This window comes from Eptesicus fuscus, chromosome 6 (assembly GCF_027574615.1).
Source record: "Eptesicus fuscus isolate TK198812 chromosome 6, DD_ASM_mEF_20220401, whole genome shotgun sequence".
NCBI classification, from domain to species: Eukaryota; Metazoa; Chordata; class Mammalia; order Chiroptera; family Vespertilionidae; genus Eptesicus; species Eptesicus fuscus.
The window spans coordinates 17,603,772-17,616,814 of NC_072478.1; the positions used below are offsets into that span (position 1 = coordinate 17,603,772).

Sequence of the window (13,043 nt, forward strand, 5' to 3'; positions counted from 1 at the left end):
GGAGGCGGGGCCCTGCCGACACCTTGATTTCAGACTTCTGGCCTCCGGAACAGGGAGAGAAGGAATTCCTGTTGGTGTAAGCCACCGGTGTGTGGTGCTTTGTCACAGCAACCACAGGTCACCACACGGAGACCATGCGAAGGAGAGAGCGGGGGGCAGACGGGGGGAAGCAGTGCCACCGGGAGCAAAGGCTCTGGGGTCCAGAGCCAGCCCAGGACCCAGGAAAACACGAGGCAGCCTCCCGGCATGTCTGCTTTCCCCAAGGGGGCCCCTGTGATTGTACAATTCATATGTGTCTATGTTTTCTGCCCATTCCGATACGCTGGGAAAATGTGCAAGAAAAAAACAAACACCTTTTAAATCAGGAGTGAGGGTCTTTGTGGAGAAAAGGCGAGGACTGTGGGGCAAGCGGGTGGCTCCAGGTGTCTCTGATTAACTGGGGCACATACCCTGTGGGCGAGGGGTGGTGCCCATGAAGGCGCCCAGCTGGAGCCCAGCAGTGCTCGGGAAGGGACCTTTGGACGGCTTGGGAGGGGAGCTGAGGATGTGGGGAGAATCACCAGCTTCTGAGCACCCCGGAGGACTGAGGGGCAGAGTAGACCATTTACCAGTATTGAGGGCCTCTCATCCACACCACTGCCTGTCAGAGCTTGCGCAACAGGAAAAAGGAAAGAAACCAGGGGCTGAAAGATTAGCAACAACAATATTAGATTTTTAAAAATATATATTTTTATTGATTTCAGAGAGGAAGGGAGGGAGAGAGAGAGAGACAGAAACATCAATGACGAGAGAGAATCATTGATTGGCTGCCTCCTGCCCACCCCACACTGGGGATCAAGCCTGCAACGTGAACAAGCGTCCTGACCAGGAACCGAACCGTGACCTCCTGGTTCATAGGTCAACGCTCAACCACTGAGCCACGCCAGCCGGGCTCCTATTACGTTTTAATATAAACCGTTGATTGGAATGATCACCAGTCAGGTGAGACAAACAGGAGAACCTAGATTGAAATCCCTCCCCAGTCCCCGTCACATTTGAGGGCCCCTCTTCTCCTGAAGTGCTGGTGCCTTTTCTCGGCCTCCAGGAGCCTACTGCTCAGGTCTCCCCACCTCTAACATCCAGGGCTTCTCACCCTGCTGTTTAGAGCAGCGGTCGCCAACCGGTGGTCCATGAGGTCCGAAAGGTTGGCGACTGCTGGTTTAGAGCATTACCTGAAACCTTTCCACTGTCGCCACAGACCCTCACACCAGATTGTGATGTGGAGGAGGATTCCAGGCAATGGGCTGTGCTGAAATGGCCTTTTTTCTTTTACTTTGAAATAGTTTTACTGGCTCATAAAACCTTTGCATATGAAAACAACCTCAGCCCTGGCCAGTGCATTCAGTGGTTAGAGCATTGGCCTGTGGACCAAAGGGTTGTGGGTTCGACTCCCTATCAAGGGCACATACCTGGGTTGCAGGTTCCATCCCCAGCCCTGGTTGGGGCATGTGTAGGAGGCAATTAATTGATTTTCTCTCTCTCTTTCCCTCCCTCCCTTCCAACTCTCTAAAAAGTCAATGGATAAAAATATCCTACAGTGAGGATTAAACAAACAAGCAAAAAACCCAACCCCAAAACACTACACAGTATTAAATCACAATTAAATTTTGTTTAGCAATGGAAAATATACAGAATAGACATTTTAAAATTTTTAAAAAATATATTCTTATTGATTTCAGAGAGGAAGGGAGAGGGAGAGATAGAAACATCCATGATGAGAGAAAATCATGGATGGGCTGCCTCTTGCAAATCCCCTACTGGGATGGAGCCCAAAACCCAGGCCTGTGCCCTAACAGGGAATTGAACCGTGACCTCCTGGTTCATAGGTTGATGCTCAACCACTGAGCCACACTGGCCAGACCAGAATATACATTTTTTTAAAGGAAAAATAAATCCTACAGAACTGAATTCAAAAAAGATGCTATGGCTTAAAAACTATAACAAAATATATAATTCTTTATAACATTAATTCATTGCACAATGCTGCCAGATAGTTTCATAGGCATAACCAGTGCCCAGAGTACAAGTAAGCACAATTTCAATGTTACATTTAGTTGAAGTGGCTATGTCCCCACCTAAAGAACTTACATTTCTGGCACAAAGTGTTGGTCTATTTTAACTTCCACCAGGCAAACAATTTCACAATCCAGTTACTGCATACCCACCCATCCATCCATCCATCCATCCATCCATCCATCCATCTTCTGACCCCTCAACTACTCATCCATTCTTCCATCCATCCAACCATCCATCCATCCACCCACCCATCCCTTCTCTGGACAACTGCTTCAATTTGCTATCCAAGATCACATATACTTCTGGCTAAAGAGACACGTTTGGCAAGTGCCAGAATCCACAGCAACTCTGCCTATGGCATCCCAGACCGACCGAATTAGAAACCTCATCAATACCAAGAAACAGGTTGGTCTGTCCTTGCCTGTTCTTGGCAAACCCCACCACCTAGTACCTACAGTTCATTGTAGTTACTCCATTGGTGCCTGAACCCACACGCAATGCCCGGGGGCCGGCGGGTCAGTTACCAAAGTGCTACCCTCCCACACCTACACTCCCACCTTGACCAATGCTCAGACCCTCACATCAAGGCCGTAAAATCCCACTGGCTTCCTGAAGGATTCACAAATGTAGCTCTCGGGCTGGCTCCCCCTGCAGGGCTGCCCAGGGTCCCACACTAAGGCTGTCAACTCACCCTCTCACGATGCCACTCTCTAGGTAGTTGACCTGGATGAATTTTCCAAATCGACTCGAGTTGTTGTTGTGGGCGGTTTTGGCATTCCCAAAAGCCTGCGAGGAAAACAAAAATAAGTTTTCAGGTGGTGAGGATAAAATTTCTACGGGCCTCAGGCTGGAGCCTCCGAGCTCCCTCTGGGCATCGCGGACACCTGCGTGCCGGAAGTCACTCCGTGGCCCAGGTGCGCTCCAATGGACTCACTCGTTATCTCTATGTTTGGGTTGTGGGAGAGGCTAACGTTTTAAGTGTCGGACGTTAAAAATGACAATCATTGGAACTCTTTCCCAGTCATAATTGTTTATGCAGCATACTCCAGTCTGCTGCATGTTTTTGTGTTGCCTACAAGGCAAGAGTGGTTTTCACATTTGTAAATGGCTTTAAAAACAACCCAAAGAAGAGCAGTATTTCCTGACATGTGAAAATTCTATTCACGACTCAGTGTCCATAAACGAGGTTTTCCTGGCACACAGTCAGGCCTATTCATTAACGGATTGTCCGCGGCTGCTTCTGAGCTGCGAAGGCAGCGTGGCTGAGATAGAGACCATCTGGCCTACAAAGCCAAAAACATTTACTATCTGGCTCCTTCCAGAAGGAATCTGCCAGGCCCTGGTATGAGATGAGCTCTGGGACCCAGGAGGGCAGCAGGCTGGACGTGAGGGAGCAGAGGTGGGGACAGGTCCCACCCTGGAGGGATCCTGCAATTCTGTGGGATGACAAGCAGTTCACAGCAAATTTTTTAAAATTGGGGTAAAACTGATACAACATAAAACTAACCATTTTAAAGTGAAGAATTCAGTGGCATTTAGGACATGCAGAATGTTGTACAACCATCACCTCCTACCTAGTTCTAGAACATTTCATCACCCTAAAATAAGGTGACCAGATCATCCCGCTTTTGGCGGGACAAAACCGATTTTTAACAGTTTGTCCCGCGTCCCACAGCGTTTTAAAAAAGTCCCTATTTCTATATTTCTATAGGGACTTTTTTAAAACGCCGTGGGACGCGGGACAAATTGTTAAAAATCGGTTTTGTCCCGCCAAAAGCAGGACGATCTGGTCACCTTACCCTAAAAGGAAATCCCATCCCCATTAGGTGTCACTCCCCATGAACTCCTCTCCCAATCCCTGGCAACCTCTAACTTGCTTTCTGTCTCCACATACATGAGGCATACCCTATGTGGTCTTTTGTGTCTGTTATCACTAGCATAATGTTTTTGGGGTTCTCCCAGGTTGTGGCATAAATCAGGGCTGCATTCCCAAAATGGAGAGGAAAGTATGCATAGTGCATGGAGCCCGCAATCCAGTGGGGTCCCTCTGGGGCCTCCCATGGGACTACCACCCAGATAACAAATGGGAACACGCCCTTCCCCCTGCCTAGGTTCCCAGACTGCCCCCTTCCCACAAGGACCCACTGTCCCCGAGGGGTAAACAGACAGAGAGAGGATATGATAGAGCCTTGGGGGAACACAGGGTAGGGAAGATGCTTGGGAGTGGGGTTCACTGTTTAAGGGAGAGGGAGGCTGCAGAGGTGGGAGTGGTGGTGCTGGGGAAGGGGTAATGACCCGGGGGGAGGGGGGGTAACACCCCAGAGTCAAATGGGGAAAGGAAAGCTTGGTGGCAGTGAGAAGGGTGCCAAACTGACAATATTCCCATTTGAGGAGGCTGAGCTGTGTGGGGAGCTGACTGTGGGCAAGGGCAGCAGGGAGAAGGGGGCAAGGCCACTGCAAGGTCTGCTGGTGGGGCAGGATGGTCGAGGGCAGGGTTGGGAGAGGCAGCCAGACTTGCAGGCTCACAGGAACAGGGAGATGTGCTGATGTGGAGAGGAGACTGGATTTTCCTGAAGACCTCATTCTGCAAGGGATGGATGCAGGTGGATTATCGATCAGAGCTCCTGATGGGGCAGCCTGAGGCAGAAACCCCATAAAAAAGCTTCTGTGGGAAGGCCTAGCACATTTCCTTGGAGAATGGCTCCATTCAGCACAGCTTGAGGCAGGATGGGAGCGCACGTGCCTGGGACCACGTGTCGATCATGCTCCTGGCTGATGGGGTCACGGGACGAGTGATTTCCTGCCCCATTGCTCCCGACCTGGGCAACAGACTTCCCTGTAAAACCCGAGTCAACAGCCAAGTCATCAAGTAGGAGAGTGACAATGAAAGGGAGGCCCCATACTATGAAGGGGGGTTGCTCAGGGCGGGAGCATCAGCTGGGTGCTTTGGGGGGCTCCAGTGCAACCCAGCCTGAGAAGGCGCTTTTCCGAGTCAGACAGCAGCCACAGAGCCCAACCCTCTTCTTCACAAATGCCGGCTCAGGGTTCATCACCTGGTGGGTTTTGAAAAGATCTTTGGTGGGACTGATTAAACACTGGGGCTTGTCACCAGGTCCTGACGCATGTGACCAAGCTGTTGGTCAGCGGCTGTGCACCAGCCCTGGGTCTGCCCTTCTCTCCCAAGTGTCTGGAACCCAGTGGGCTCCTGGCCTGGGCACTGCTGACACTTAGGCCATCCTGGGCACTGTCGGATATTGAGCAGTGCCCCTGGTTTCTACCTGCTAGATATCAGTGCATGCGGGACAACCAAAAATGCCCCCGGAGATGGCTGAATCACCCAGGCTGAGCAGCACTGCTATACACAGATGCAGGTACAAGGGGTTTGCACAGCCAGGAGGTCTGAGCCTCCCTGGACTCTTCTCCCCGCCCCCATTATGAGGGCCCCCACGTCTGCTATAGTGTTGAGGGCTCCTCTGGGGAAGAAAACTGTCTTTCTAGGTTTACTCTCCAGTTTCGCCTAAGTTCAGCCTTAGAACCGTGTTTGCTGTTTGGGGCAAAGCCTGTGGGTCCTCAAGGCACCGCTCCTGGAAATGCAGACAGCGGCTCCATCTCCTTCCATTCCACGCTTACCAGAGCCTGCGGGGTGGCATCTGAGCTGAGAACAGGCCTGCTCTGTGCTGAAATGAACTCCTGTGGGTGAGCCTGCAAGTCCTGCCTGTCCTAACTACAAGCAGATGGCGAAGCGATGCCCAGTCCCGTGTGGGCTCCTTCCTGGAGCAACGGGCCTCTCTCTCTGCCGGGATCCCGGCAGCACCCAGGTCCAGGGCCTGCCACCTGGCAACCCAGAAATGCACATTCGTACCCTGAAGAGCCACAGTGGTCCTTTCTGAACGCGGGACAAGTCATAGTGGTGATTTCTAAGGAAACAGCCAGGCCTGGCATCCTGGGGACAAGAGGGAAAGTTTTGGGGATGTGGGGCCTACTTGCTCTCTGGTTCTGCAATTACCAGTGTGGGGCCTGGGTGACCTCATGCGTCTGGTATGTGGTCTCAGCACACTGCGACTTTTCAAAGCCGATCTAAAAATATCCGGTTGGTGCTATTATACATCCGAGGAGGAGGAAACAACGCTGGCCTGGCGCTCTCGCTCTCTTCGAGGGGAGCTATTGTGTGGCTGCTCCTGGGCTGGCCTCCACGCACAAGAGCGGCTGGTGTGCCGGGTGGATCATGTGAGACTGGGGGTGGACAGGAGGGAGGAAGCGGGAATCGGGTGCCAGCAATGATGTGATGTAATCTGGCCTTGGGTCTGGGGAGGCCACATGTTTATGCCATTTGCCCACCAGGCCAGAAAACCCGTAGCCCTGGATTTTGCGGGAAAGATCTGCGCTTTCTTGGAAACACGTTTTCCCCTTTTATAACAGAAAACACACATTTCTAATGTAAGCGTTCACTTTGGAAAGAATATGTAGAACTACACGAAAAGTTTACCAAACAGAAGAAAAAAACGTAACGAGATAACCCTATAGTTCAATCCTGCACCCCGGTCCTGGTTTAAACACACTGTCCTCTGACGGGGCCGAGCAGGTGGTTCCCACTCTGCCAGGGATGCTGACCACGGGGCAAGGGCTGTCTGGTGGTCTCCCAACTGCCCTTGTCTTTAAGGTTCTTCTTTTGAGTCAAAAAAGTTTTTAAAACTGGAGACATCCATGATTGAGCATCCTACTTAGCCAAAAATTTCTAGAAGGTGCATATTCTATGTAAACAGGATGGCTCTTTTCTCGGTTGGGATGCATGATAAATATTTTAGGAAGAATTGTGATGATGTATAGATAATGCATTGTAAAGTGTACAACTGAAACCTGTATGCTATTACTAACCAATGTCACCCCAATAAACTCAATTGAAAAAAAAAAAAGATGATAACATCATACAATGACTATGGCATGTTCTGGCCCCACACCAGGCTCACTGTGGGCTTTTCTCCTGTAAGAAACAGACAGATATGCCTTTCCCATTTCAGATGAGGAAATTGAGGTGCAGAGGTCAGCCAACCTCCCTGAAGTCTGAGAGCAGGTGGTTGATGTGGCCCTGGGCTTGAACCCAGAACCCAGTGCTCGCATTCCCAGCCTATGCCCTGCCTGTCCGACTCTCAGTACCTGAGGCCTGGGCTCCTTCTTCAGACCCATTCTTAGTGCCTGGAGTCGGGCAAACTGGCCGAGGACTTTTCGGGGTGCCTGTCCACCCTGGCCCAATCCCTCTGAGTTCATACCTGGCCTCTGGCGCATCCAACCCAAAAACGAAACAAGCCTGGAAACAGACAGCATTAAGCAAGTAACGTTTTGTTTTCAGGTGTCAGAACCCAAAGCCCTGTGGAATGAGCTAAAAAGGCAACCTCACTCGCCCGTCTCCCATGTCGACAGGTGAGCCCTGGGGCAGGATCCCCTGGAGAGAAGTTCCCCAGCCTGGCCATGCATGGTGGTCGTCCTTCCAGCCCGGCTGAGATGGCCAGACCTGGCATAACATCATCTCCAGATTTACTTACGCTCATCCTTTCTCGGAGGAAACTTCCAGGTCATTCTTGTGATTTGGTCTAGGTTGTGGGGTTGGCCTTCTGTTTTCCTGACCTTCCAGCTACAGGGACCTCACTACCCAAGTGCTTATGGTTCATATGTGGGTTCATTCATTCATTCATTCATTCACATGATAACAATTTATTGACCACCTGCTGTGTGCCTGGCACCATTCTAGCCTCAGACCCCACCTTCCCTGAGAGGCTCTGGCGGTCCATTCTGGCCAAGATTGGAAGTCCCCTCAACCCACTCGGTCGCCTGCCACCTCCTGAGGCCTCGATGCTACCCTCCCTCTGCAATGCCACCTCTGGGTGAAGTCTCTGTTTCCCCCTCAGACCATGAGCCACAGAGGACTTCAAGATCTCTTGTGTCTGGTCAGGGCCAGGCACTGAGCTGAAAGAGTAACTGATGTTGCCAGGAGAGGCTGAGATTGGTAAAAGAACACTGGCAAATATTAGGCCACCATGGATCGTAAAGATGGGGCTGACGGAGAGAGCGAGAGCGTCCGCCACTTCCTGGCCTCCCAGTCCAGCCGGGTGGGGAGGAGAACGAGACACCCAACAGCAACTGAAAGCTGGGGCTGGCATGGTGGCCCCATTGCTTGGAACCCAAGTAATTATTCTCCCAAGTGTTCTCCATGTTCCTGGGTACTTTTCTACATAAAGGAGTGCTTGGCCCACGCCCACTGACAGGCGGTGCCCCGCTGGGGACATGGACAATAGTCAGACCCTGCAGCAGGAGGCCTTAGAGGTGTCCTGCGGCCGTGCCAGGCCTGCATGGAGCAAGGGGCTGTGTGGGTGACGTTCCTGCCCAGGTGGCCCGTGATCCAAGGACATGGGAGGATCTGCTCCACCTTGTCTGCTGAGCAAACAGCCCTAGGACATCGAGTCAGGGCTGGGGTTTTCCTGCGTGGAAATGTCGGGAACTAACCCCTGGCCTTCCTGGGAGGCTGGAATGATAAGGCTACTGTCAGCTGTGTTAATTGGGAATAACTGGTTTCGAATTCCTCTCCTTAGGGAAGATGAAATGACTTTGTGAATCAGGGGCGGGAAACTTGTTCTATGAAGGGCCAAGTAATAAATATTTGGGCTCTGTTGCAACAGCTCAACTGTGCTGTTGTAGGGTGAAGCAACCACATATGATCTGTACACAAACGGACGTGGAGGACGCCCTCCTGATGCGGGGGGCGGGGTGTGAGGTAGTCTTGGACAATGACTTCTACGGGGGTTGACAAATGACAGCCAGCCATTTGTTTCTATTTGGCCTATGAAGTAGGAGTGATATTGACATTTCTTAAATGCTTGAAAAAAAATCAAAAGAAGAATATTCTATGACACGTGTAAATGATATGAAATTCAGCTTTCCGTGTCCACGAATAAGGTTTTGTTGGCATACAGCCACGTCTGCTTACACATGGTCTGTGTCTGCTTTTGACTAAAGAGCACAGTTGAGTCGTCATTGTGTCAGACTGTTCCGGTAGAGCTGAAAATACTGACCCTCAAACGGGCTGTTTACAGAAAAATTAGGCCCCCTTTTCCCCATGGGGCCAGAGCCGTGCTGGGGCAGGGAGAGAAGACGCTTACACTCAGACACATGATGGGTGAGCATGCGAGGGCGTGAGCGTCACACAGGCTGACTGGTCGCCCCCGGGGCATAGCTGGAACACTGAGAAGAAGCCAGAGATAGAGAAGCCTGCTCCCTCGGAACTGGGGCGGACAGGCGGTGGGGAAGTGAGAAACACAGCTGATTCGCTTTCCACAGAGCTGGCGCGGAGGGAGCATTGGGTTTAGGAGGGGGCGGCCTGTTCCAGGAAGGGGAGATGCCGGGTAAGGACAAGGAACCAGGGCAGGAAGTGGAGGAGTCTCCCCCAACCTCATGGCTCCCCGACTCATAGATGAAGAAATGGAGGCTCTCCAGGGCTTGGCTGACACCCAGCCTCTGGCCTGGTTCTGTTCTCTTCCAGTTGCCCATGGGGCTTGGGGCACTTAGCAGGCTCTTGACAGCCAGTGGCTAACTGGATGGACAGACGAATGCATGACCAGACAGATGGGTTGCAGGCATGTGCAGGGAGCCAAGTGATGATGGGACATGATGCTCACCTACCTAGTGCTCCCAGTTTATTACAGGTTCTGTCAGAATCCAGAACAGTACCAACTATCAGACACAGACACAGACAGAAACATTGAAAAGACAGACAGAAAGGACTCCTGGGGCAAGGACAAGACCCTTTAAATAGACAAATATCCACCAAGGGGCAGAGTTTCAAGACAAACTGTGCCAGGGCAGGGAATCTTAAAAAAAATAAATAAATAAAAGAAGAAAAAGAAACCAATTATAAGTTGTTGCATCTCATATTTCCCTAAATTTTGGTTTAGGTTATAATGAAACCATGTGCTAGATCATAGAAGGAATAAGAAACAGATCTAGCTTTGAGTGGGGAAGGGGTCCTGCTTGCTTCTTACTGTATCAAAAATATTTGAGGAATGCATACATCCTTGAGGGCTCATCCATGACACCCAAATCATTCTCTTTTGGGTTTGTTTGATTCTTTTTCTCAGGTTTTTGAGTTGCAAAATTAATATACTTACTTTCACTTATTCATATTTATGGATATTATAGCTATGAAATTCCTCTCATTACTGCTTTAAATACATCCTGTGGTTTCTAATAATAATATTGTGGGTTTTAAAAAAGAAATGTTTTTATTGATTTCAGAGAGAGGAAGGGAGAGGAAGAGAGAGATAGAAACATCAATGATGAGAGAGAATCATTGATTGACTGCCTCCTGCACACCCCCTACTGGGGATCAAACCTGCAACCTGGGCATGTGCTCTGACAGGGAATCAAACCCATGACTTCCTGGTTCATAGGTGAATGCCCTGAGCCACTGAGCCACACCAGTCAGGCTAATAATATTGTTTTTGTCATGAACTTTTAGAAAATCTATAATTTTGATTTGTAGATCCCCTTGAATGCAAGAATTATTTAACTGAATTTTACTTTTTCTTTTTAAAAAAATTTCCATGTGGAAGGGCCTTTAAAAAATTAATTTCCAGTTTTATCACATTAAGAATGTTGCTTGTAATATTTCTACTTTTGGAAGTTCTAGATACTTTCTCTGTGACCTTATAAGGAATTGACTTTGTGACTATTCCATGAATACTTAAGATTTATTCTCATATGAGAGTGGAGGTTTTATAATATGGCCACATAATCTGTCTTAAGCACATGGTTTGGCCATCTTACATTCTTGCCTTTTGCTGTCTACTCAACCAGCTTGTGCTATACAGAGTGCAGCAGAAGTAGGCTTACAGTCATGAGTACATGAAACAGAGTTTATTCTTATATTATTATTTATTAATTGTTGTTATTTTCCATATGAACAACTGTAAACCTACTTTTGCCCTACCCTGTATGTTTGTACCTGTTTCTCCTGGTATCCTATATAATAAAAGGGTAATATGCAAATTGACCCTAATGGCAGAACGACCAGAACGACCGCTGGACCAGTCACTATGAGGTGCACTGACCACCTCTTGGTCCCTTCCCCTGGCCATCAGGCACCAATCACCCGATGGTGAATGGGGAACCAGGGGTGGGGGGCGGGGCCGGCTGCAGGCAGCTGGGGAAGATGGCTCTGATCGCAGGCCAGGCCTAGGGAACGTACCCATGCACGAATTCCGTGCGCCAGGCCTCTAGTCTTTTATAATTTCCACTTTGTAAAGATGATAGCTATGTTGTTTGATGCATATATATTGACAAATATTATGCTGGGAGTATAAATTGAGGCTTTTGGCACTGTGAGGAAGAAGATTTGTAAATGTCAAGTTCAGAGGCCCAAATTCTACCTTCTCCATGTCAAAAGTCTAGCTCTGCTACTTCTGTTTCTATCTGCCTGTTCCACTTGTGCCTATGCCTTTATTTTAAGCTTCTGAAACCACTTTAGTTTAGGTGTGTCCTGTTCATAAGGCATGGAGTTGAACCTTGCTTTGTGAGCCAAGCTGAATATCTTCTCCTTTAATAGGTGGATTGAGCCCATTTAAACTTAGCAGCACATGGACTCATTCCTTCCATCATTAGCTCTCTGCCCTCTCTGCTACTATGAGTGTGGCTGAGTGATTGGAGGCTGGAGCAATTCTCCAGGCCATTTTCGATGACTTCTTAAAATCCTGCACCCTTTGCAAGACTTTCAACCTCACTTTGCAACTGATTTGCATCCAAGAGAGAGGACCCACTGGTTCTGGTGGGTGGACAGGAATAAGCCATGTTTACACTGAGCCAAGACGGGAATGAGTGAAGAGCTCATTCTGTAAGTGGGTGGCTCATTATGGAATCTTTCCTCTTAGGATGACGTTTGCTTCCCTAAATAATTCCCACACTGCAGGGACTCCAGTGCTGATAATGAGAAAAGCAAGGCCTCTGGTACATTATGTGCAGCAAACCAAGCATTTGCACTCATGAGGAAAGGGAAGCTCCCTGGGATGGGCTGTAGGGAGAGTCTGTGGTCTCCAGAGCACCCCCCCAACCTTTCCTGCAGTTGCTATAGTCTCTTTCTACACCCTCGGGGAGGGGATTGGAAAATCTGTCATCCTGGGGCTTCCTGCCCCTTCCCCTGTGAGTCAGCACTACCATGTGGCTCTGATGGTTATGGTGAGGGAGAGACAAGGTTGAGAATCCAGAGATCTGCTGGCGCTCTGACCAGGAAAGAAAGAATTTTCTGACCTCTGGATTAACTGATAGACACTTTCACCAATGAGGAAACTGGTGCAGAAGAAATCTTGGTGGGAGGCAAGATTTAAAAAATGTCTATTAAAATTATTTTCGGAATGCACGGCAGTGGGCGCTAAATGAGAGACGCCGAGTGCTTGGGTAGCTAAGTGGTCATCAAGGCAGCGGTGGAGGCGGAGTGTGAGGCCAGCGGTTCTTTCCATCCTCCGAGGCAACGGCCATAGCTGCACAGTATTGCTTGCTTTTTTTTGTTTGTTTTGTTTTGTTAATATTCCTCCGAGGATATTTTCACACTGATTTTTAGGGAGAGTAGAAGAGAGAGGGAAAGACAGAGAAACATTGATGTGAGAGAAACACATCAATTGGTTGCCTCCTGCACGAGCCCTGACCAGGGCCCTGAGCTGGGGAGGAGCCTGCAACCAAGGTACATGTCCTTGACCAGAATAGAGGAATAGAACCCGGGACCCTTTGGTCCACAGGCTGACACTCTATCCACTGAGCCAAACCAACTAGGGTAGTTGGCTTGTTTTGAGGTGGATTCCAAAATGGCGGCAGAGTAAGTGGAAGCTATACTGACTCTACCAGGTCCAAACTGGAAATAAAATTAAAATATACAAAAAACACCCTGAAAAATCAACTGAAGACTAGCTGGAGTGAACCTTGATAACCAAGGACAAAAAGTGGAGAGAATG

General features: G+C 49.3%; 1 protein-coding gene across 1 annotated transcript in view; it reads right to left on the reverse strand.

The window, feature by feature from the left end:
* The window catches only part of MYO9B (myosin IXB), an 86,496-nt gene that overhangs the window by 40,568 nt on the left and 32,885 nt on the right, over window positions 1-13,043 (reverse strand). The window contains exon 3 of the mRNA XM_054717302.1: window positions 2,747-2,841. Within this exon, the coding sequence (XP_054573277.1) occupies window positions 2,747-2,841 (95 nt within the window). The remainder of the gene's footprint in view (window positions 1-2,746; window positions 2,842-13,043) is intronic.